At 34.4% G+C, this 8,487-nt stretch overlaps 2 protein-coding genes across 4 annotated transcripts in view; both read left to right on the top strand.

Moving 5' to 3' along the window:
* The window catches only part of LOC111372856, a 14,878-nt gene extending 14,268 nt beyond the window's left edge, over nt 1-610 (top strand). For all 3 annotated transcript variants that reach the window (XR_002698833.1, XM_022995269.1, XM_022995270.1), the window contains one exon: nt 89-610. Coding sequence is in view for 2 of the 3 variants with exons in the window: in XM_022995269.1 (XP_022851037.1) it covers nt 89-169 (81 nt within the window). In the remaining variant the exon portion in view is untranslated. The remainder of the gene's footprint in view (nt 1-88) is intronic.
* Nucleotides 611-2,206: 1,596 nt separating this feature from the next.
* On the top strand, nt 2,207-5,175 carry LOC111372857 (protein trichome birefringence-like 33). The gene is made up of 6 exons (XM_022995271.1): nt 2,207-2,478; nt 2,568-2,784; nt 3,451-3,622; nt 3,725-3,924; nt 4,012-4,170; nt 4,718-5,175. Exons 1-6 carry the CDS (start codon nt 2,283-2,285, stop codon nt 5,055-5,057), a joined length of 1,284 nt encoding a protein of 427 aa, XP_022851039.1. The 5' UTR covers nt 2,207-2,282; the 3' UTR covers nt 5,058-5,175.
* The last annotated feature ends 3,312 nt before the right edge of the window (nt 5,176-8,487 follow it).

Below are 8,487 nucleotides of genomic sequence, written 5' to 3' on the forward strand. Positions count from 1 at the left end.
GTTTCAAAACAGATTTTGGGTGAAGGGTGGTATAAATGAGCTCGAGGGGTAAGTTGAATTTTCATTCTCCTCTGTTCTCCTTTTGCAGAGTCTGTTTACGTCTTTGGTGCGGAGACTCAGAGGACCATCATATGGTTACCGGAGCTCATATTCTCCGGTTAATTTTTGACAACGTGATTGCCAGTGGTTATTTTGTTCAACTTCTGATATGCGTACGCATTGCAAATTCTACTTAGATAGCTCTGTGGATCGATAGATAGCTCTGTGGATTGACTTCTTTTACAAGCATCGGCCTCTATTTGATGAAGGCTATTAGTTTTGACTGAGGCAATAGTCCTTATCCTTTTGCTGGACTGTCCAACACCTAAAAGGGACATTTAGTTTGCGAGAGTCAATTATTCAACTGCTCATTTTTATTTTTGGAATACCAATGGCAGAGCATTGGTCTAATCTTTTGCTCTTGGTGTGACGTTTGATGGTAACATGATAATGGTGGATGTTGCAATTTTAACTGAGTGAAGACGTGAAATTGGAATTGATATTGATTCTTGATGATGATGTTTACACTTGATGTATTCTCTTTGTATAATTGTCAAGGATTATGGTTTAAGATACAAGTATGGTGGGTAAGATCTATTTATAGCTCCTTAGAATGAGAATTCAAAGGTGAAAATTGTGGAGCCAAGTTGTTAGTTATCGAAAGCTCATGCAAACAAAGTTGATGGGACCCAATTTTTTTTTATTTTTTCATGCATATCGTGCTCACAAGAGCTCGAGCATAATTTGGTACGCAGGATTGAGCGAGATCTAGGGTTGAGGTACCACCACCTCAGTCCGTCAATAGGGCTGGTGACACGCCCTGTTTGTGTAGTGCAATTCAAAATTTAGGTTTCTTTTTCAATGCTTTCACTATAATATATAACCCACTCTACCAAACAAGTTGACATTTTAAGTTATTAAATCTCATCTGTCGATTTTACAAAGTAAAATATAGCTTAACCAAATTGAGTCTGTACTAAATAAAATCACATTTCAGTTGTCACTTTAATTCTGTTTGTTAGGTCCAAATTAACCATTTTATTATTGATTGACTTCAATTTTCAAATAAGAAAAGTCCAATATTTTATCATCCTAATTCCAGATAAATACACATATCCAATGTCCCTTTCCAAAGAATGAGGATTGAAGCTAGGTGCAGGACCAAGTACCACCCAAATGAAGTTGAAGTATTACCATAACATCAATTACTCCCCCACTAAGATCCTTCCAAATCACTCATATTTTTCCAGCAATTTTGTGATAAATATTACCCAAAAGTGAGGAAAATGATTTGCCATCTTTACCAACTTATCTTCGAAGCAAAGCAAATTCAAACTAGCATCATAACTATCCATCTCGGGAAAGATATGATTCAACAAAAAAACCATGACATGAATATACACACATTACACACACACACACACACACACATTAAATTGCTAAACAATATAATTATCCATGGCACCCATCTCGCACCTCGGGAAAGATATGATTCAATAAAAGAACCATGACACATATATACACACATATATACTCAAAAAAATATTTTTCATTTTTCTTTATCTTTTATTTTAACTAGTTTTTCATTAAATTATTTTATTATTTTTCTATATTGAAAATTGAAAACACTTTAAATGCATTTAACTATAGAGAATGAGTTTGACTCTCCAAATTTAGAAAGCCACAATTACTCCTTAAATTAAAATGTTAATATTAACAGTCTTTTGGAGCATAATTTTAAATATTAACTTTTTAAAATGGAGAGCATATTATATTTAAAGAGTTTATCGGAGATGTTCTAAAATGATTTAGTAGTAGATTTAAAATATTTGATTGTAATAATAGGATCATATAACCAAAGAAAAATATAAAATAAATAAAGTAAAATTCTAAGATCAAGTATTTCTAAATTGCATTATGCAGAGTGGTTGAACCACCAAAGATATCTTAATTGAGACTCCTATTGCACACAAAACTAAATAAAATAGATAGTAGTTTTTCACTTCTTGTATTATCCCAAGATCATGATTAGCCATGTGAGTGTGTGTTTGTAGTTATGATTAAAATAATAATATGATTAATTATTAATACAGATTCCTTTTAATTTCTTATACTTTACTTTTATTTAATGCTAAAATGCAACATCTTGCTAATATTATTTATATTTATTCTACCACTCTTCATGCTACAACTACTTCACTACCAACTTCCAAACCAAAACACCACACAAAGGCTTCAAACAGATGAAGCCTGCACCACCAGCAGCAGCACCACCTTCCTCCTCCGTCCTCCTCCGGAAGACGCGTCTCTCTCCCTTTTTCTTCGCTTTACTAGCCTTCATCTTCTTTGTTACCATCCTTTATGGTGAAGATTTCAGCTGTATCTTTGGTCAACTTGATTTTGATCAACCTAGACACTTGCACCAATCCATTTCAGCCAGTAAGTTTTGCATATATTTTGTATTTCTATGAAGTTTGTGTACATCTATCTACATATTACTAAAATAGTTGATTTTTCTTTATTGATAGAGAAGAAAAGCGAGAAGTTACCTTTTGCCATTGGTGAGACGGAAAGAGGCTGCGATATTTTTAATGGGAGGTGGGTATGGGATAAGGAGAGTCGGCCGCTTTACGAGGAAGACGAGTGTCCGTATATTCAGCCGCAGCTAACATGTCAAGAACATGGCAGACCGGACAAGGATTATCAGCACTGGAGATGGCAGCCTAATGGCTGTTCCCTTCCAAGGTTTCTTAGTTCATTTATTTTGGCTTTCTTATTAATATTACAATGTGGTAGAATTCGACTCACTTTGAACGACCAAGAAAATAATTATAAAAGATCGTCACATAGTTGATTATAAATTTATTTAAAATAGAAGAAATTTGTAAACGTAAATTTATTCTCAAATGAATTATTGCTCTTAATTAATAAATATTAAAGTACAAATTTCACTATACAATATTACTTACAAAAGGAAAGATGAAATTGATCATGTGCTTAAAATTGGTGGGAATGTGAGCACCTTAAAGAGAGATAAATACTAACTTTTAAACCGGGGAATTCATCATTTTTTTTTTAATAAAAAAAGAAGCCTTTATCACGACGCACATGATGTTGATCACATGGTTTTGGATTGGTGTAAATTTGAACATTTAGGTGAGAAAGGTGAATAAAAAATGTGAAGATGCCATTAACGTTGTCATGAGTAGTTAATATTTTGTTATGTACTGGGTGAATCTATCACTAATCTATTATTTTCAAGAAATTGAAATAGCAAAACTTTAGTTAGCTATGTAAATAACTTCAATATTTGAACCTGAAAAATGTTTTTTATACATAAGAGTATTCAAGAAACATGATGTATGTTTTATGGAGAATGCATAATGTTCTGAATTATCAAAACTTTTGCAGTTTCAATGCTACATTGATGCTTGAAACTCTTCGAGGAAAAAGAATGATGTTCATTGGTGATTCTCTAAATCGGGGCCAGTTTGTTTCCATGGTCTGTCTTCTTCACAGATCCATTCCTAAACATGCCAAATCCATGAAGACTTTTGGTTCTTTCAATGTTTTTACAGCCAAGGTACTCTTACTCAATTCTTACTATGCTGCACAGGTCTTTCTTATGTCCATGGAGAGTTTTTTCGTCTAGTCTTGGTTAGCAATCTTGCTTTAATATCGTTAGGAATACAACGCTACCATTGAGTTCTATTGGGCACCATTTCTACTCGAATCAAACTCGGATGATGCTGTCGTTCACAGAATAAGTGATAGAATTGTTCGAAAAGGTTCGATCAATAAGCATGGTAAACACTGGAAAGGAGCAGATATAATTGTGTTCAACACTTATTTATGGTGGATGACAGGCCAACAGTTCAAGATACTGTAATAAATTCTCACTCCCTTCATATCAAATTCCTTCTGGCTTTATAATTCAATGATTTTGCCTTGTAAATTTACTTTTCTTTACAGGCATGGATCTTTTGATGATGAAGAGAAAGAAATAGTGGAGTTGCCAACAGAAGATGCTTATCGTATGGCAATGAAAATAATGTTGAGATGGGTTAAGAAAAATATGGAACGTAACAAAACAAGAGTCTTTTTCACCAGTATGTCACCTTCCCATGAAAAGTGAGTATAAACAATTTTCATATACATTGGTTGTTAGGTATTGAACCCTCATCCAAATTATGAGTGTCATAATATGCAAAACGAAATAAAAACACCCAAGCACGCACAAGATTTTAGAGTTATGCCCACTTACCACTTCATGTTTTTAGGTACGAAGGATCTCACAACTCTCGTCTCTCTGAAACTCATGAGATATTTTAGGAGTATTAGGGTAAGCTAGTACAATATTAGGTCGATCCCAGTCCACAAACCACACACTGCAAAATTATCCCCCCATTTCTCCTACACTCCTGTTACACGTACAGGGCTGGTTGACAATTTTTTTTGACATATTCCAGCTATTAAGATTTAATTGGAAGTTGGACAAAAAATATGTTCAACCAGTCAATGCAGTGTTGCACCTGCAGATCCATAATGTTTTCTATACATTTCATCTGTACAAGGAGCTTAATTCCTTCTTCTATCAGACATCTTGTTTTAACTCATAATTTGTTACGGTTCTCCATTTAAGACATAAGATTTTTCACTAATGATTCATGTTCTGCAGGAGCATTGATTGGGGTGGTGATCCGCATGGCAACTGTTACAATGAAACAACCTTAATAGAAGATGAAGAATATTGGGGATCAGACTGTCGAAAGGGCGTAATGCGTGTAATAGGCGAAGTTTTCAGCAAAACAAAAGTTCCCATTACATTTCTCAACATCACAAAGCTCTCAAGTTATCGAAGAGATGCACACACATCAATTTACAAGAAGCAGTGGAACCCTTTAACCCCTGAACAATTGGCTAATCCAGCGAGTTATGCCGACTGTGTACACTGGTGTTTACCTGGCTTGCAAGATACTTGGAATGAGCTTTTATTTGCTAAGCTTTTCTATCCCTGAAAGTTCATTACATGGAATTTTGATTATTTTTTTCTGTCAAAAAATGTAAAATGTTTTTCATAGTTCAATGTATTGCATTCCTTCAGTATATAAATTCAATACAAAATATTTCAGCCAATAATTGGTACAATGAAAGAGGAAAAGGAACAAAATTAAGACATTCATGATTTAACAAATATATCTAAAGTGATAAAGGCTGGTGATGTGTTTATAAACAAAAAAACAAAGAAACAGAAACCAATAATATCTGATGGACAATGAGATGGACTTGGCTGCTATGTTTTGCATTGTGGCATGGGCTCCTGTAGGTGTAATTTTGATGTAGACTAGCATTAGGTTTCATTAGAGGGGCGCCGAACAACAGTCTTATTGCTTTTAATTGAATTTGATAGAAGAAAATTTGTAATAGGTTACTTCTCAAATTTTCTCGATTCAGTTTTGGAATTCGTTGAATCGCTGGATACGAGATCACCATTTTCGTAGGTGTATTTTATTCCATAGTTTGTTGCATCGTTATCAGAGCTTAAAAAAGTACTTGCTAATATGCTACAGAGGTTGAGATCAAGGAATAGCCCTTGATTTGGGATGCCCGTGAATGAGGTGATATTTGAGATGAGAATTAGGATCTACGACGCCAGGTGGTGATGAGGACAGCCCAAATGGTAGCTAGTAGGTTTTGGTAGGCACTTTACACACGTTTCCACTCATAGCTAGGAGTACGGTTTCTCACTGAAAGTGCCAATCTGTTGAGCTCCGAATCCAGATGGGACCCAAGCATCAACATATCCTAACTCATGTCCCCTCCGTATTTACGTTACCTGCATACTTGGACATACGTTAAGTGAACAATGTGTTGCTTTCAAGGATAAAAGGGAGAGGCTATGATCGCGTGCATTCCAATGCTTAAGTAAAAATATAGATAAAGATATGCGTGCAAGAGAAAGAAGAAAAAATAAGAATGCGGGGGTCGAGTTTATATTTAGACAATGAGAATACAAATTCCGTCATTTCCTTCATTTGGCACAACGTGTGAGTATTTATAGAAAAAAGAGATGCAAATGTCGCCCTTCGGACGATTCACATGTCAAATTCAAATATGTCAAATAATAGCCATCATAGGTTTGTGACCTTGCACACCTCATTGAGCCAGATTATTAGCAATTTGACAACAATCCACTTATGCAGAAATGTCACATCAAATGGATGTGACACAAGGTGACAAGATGCAACTTTTTCAGGCATCAAGGCTCTCAAACTATTAAGTGTGACCGCCTAGATTCATGCTCTAACATTATTGGTATTAGATATCATTATTCTTTTGACTAAATTAAAGTGCAATTCTTCCAATACAGGGTTCCAAAATAAGAAATATTACAAAATTCCAATAAATTAATAATCACTACTAATAAGTACGTTTTTGTACACGTACTTGGTCCACAAAACATGACCTATTATTGATAAAAATGATTGAATATGGCTTAATTCAATGAAATTTTGTGTTGTAGGTTACCTTGATGGGTATAATGGAATTCAGGATAAAAGACACGAAAAAGGGCAAAAATTCTAAACTGTGAACGGAAAAAAAAAACGAAAAAAAGAAAAAAAAAAAAAAAATAAATAAAAAAAAAAATGAAAGTTTAGGGGACCAACATGCAAATAATCAAAAGATGACCTGAAAGAAGAATCGAGAATGTAAATGAGTTAAGCATCGACTTGGTGATAATATGAGATGATAGAAGGAAGAAAATGAAGAAAAAGGACCAAAATGGAAAAGAATGAAAGTTCAGGGACGAAAATGTAAATAGACAAAAGAAGAACCGGAGGTACAAACGAAGACGTGAAAGACTTAAGGACCAACTTGTGAAAGATTTGAAGTATTAGGAAAAAAACAATGAGAAAAGAAATCAAAACGAAAGAAGTTAGAGTTCGAGAACCAAAACGTCGTTTATGGGAAGAATTGTCTAAACATGATGTCGCATAGTTTGAACCACCATGCGGCCACATGGTGGTATTCAGAGAAGCACCTGGGTAGCCTCATGTGAACCATGCGGCATATGGTTACATTCTGGGGCAAAATTCCAGTTTTCGTTTTGCGTGTAAACTTTTATGGAAACCTAATAGGGGACGCGATATAAAAACCCTAAAGCTGTCAATTGAAGGGAGAACCACCTCTTGGAGAAGATTTTGCATCACAATAACGAAGAGAAACATGAAGGTTGACGGGATTTCAAGCCAATTCTTACACCGGTGATGTCGTTTCTTAAAATTATTGCGTATTTTGTTAAGTTCTCAATTCTAGGCTAGAAAAATTTGTACTAGGAGATCGATGAACCTTTTGATGTAATTTTTTAATTTCTAGTCTTGCAATTTTGACATTAAAACATGTTTCTTGAATTTTGAATGGTTTATATACAATAAATTACTTCCATGATTATGGGCCCGTAATTGTATTAGTGTGGTGACCTATTTCATGCATTTGAGAGAAGGGAAATGAGTTCGACAGGGTATAAATCATCATAGGGTCCAATAGGGGATATAGATATACCTCTATGCCTTGTGTGAATTTTTAAGTGCTCATAAAATCATATGCATTCTTGTATATTTGCACTCGTTATAGAGATATAGGCTGATGGTATATAAGAGTAGGTTCAACATTTAATCGAGAGAGATTGTTGGATAGATTTAGGAACATAGATTCTTTAAAAATTCAACGTGTTGTCAATTTGTGGAACTAGGGTTAAAAGTGACCATTGCTTGGGAATTCGTGATCCTAATGTACTTTACATTCATTAATTACATCAATCTTGCATTCAAAATGTCACTTTGCATTATAGTTCATCAAATTCACATACAATTCCATATTTAGTCTAGCTTAGGGTTAATCATGTTACATTTATCTTGCTAAAAACTTTGGTTTTGGTTAAGGTCGAGATAAATAAAGTTAAGCTACTCAATTTCTGTGGGACGACATTCGGACTCTATTTTTCACTTTATTACTTGTTGCGAACCGTACACTTGCGGATACAAATCAAAAGAATAATTTTGCGAACAAGTTTTTGGCATCGTTGTCAAGGACTGAGTATTAGTTTAATCTTAGTTATCTTGGCACTAATTCGAACGTTATTCTTCGTATTCTTTGTTCTATTTTATTTTATTTTATTTTGTTATTCAATTTATTTTAGTGTCTAAGTGGTACTACTAGTATTCTCGTAGATTTGCATGCTAAGATTGACTGGAGGAGATCTGATTTTAGTTGATCCAGAAATTGAGCGAACTTTTCATTGATTGCGAAGAGAAACTAGAGAAGCACAATAATAGCAAATGGCAAACGAGCAGAATAATCTTATCATTCCAACCAATGAAAAAGATGTGATGGACAAAGGCAACATGCTTGTAGGAGATTTCATGATTTCTCAAATAATCCAAAGCC

Source organism: Olea europaea, unplaced genomic scaffold (assembly GCF_002742605.1).
Source record: "Olea europaea var. sylvestris unplaced genomic scaffold, O_europaea_v1 scaffold104, whole genome shotgun sequence".
In the NCBI taxonomy this organism is placed as follows: Eukaryota; Viridiplantae; Streptophyta; class Magnoliopsida; order Lamiales; family Oleaceae; genus Olea; species Olea europaea.

Excerpts from the sequence above, each read along its gene's own strand:
- LOC111372857 (XM_022995271.1), top strand. The coding sequence starts at position 2,283 with ATGAAGCCTGCACCACCAGCAGCAGCACCACCTTCCTCCTCCGTCCTC. Across the intron at positions 3,623-3,724 it reads TCAATGTTTTTACAGCCAAG|GAATACAACGCTACCATTGA; the intron begins GTACTCTTACTC and ends TAATATCGTTAG. Across the intron at positions 4,171-4,717 it reads ATGTCACCTTCCCATGAAAA|GAGCATTGATTGGGGTGGTG; the intron begins GTGAGTATAAAC and ends CATGTTCTGCAG.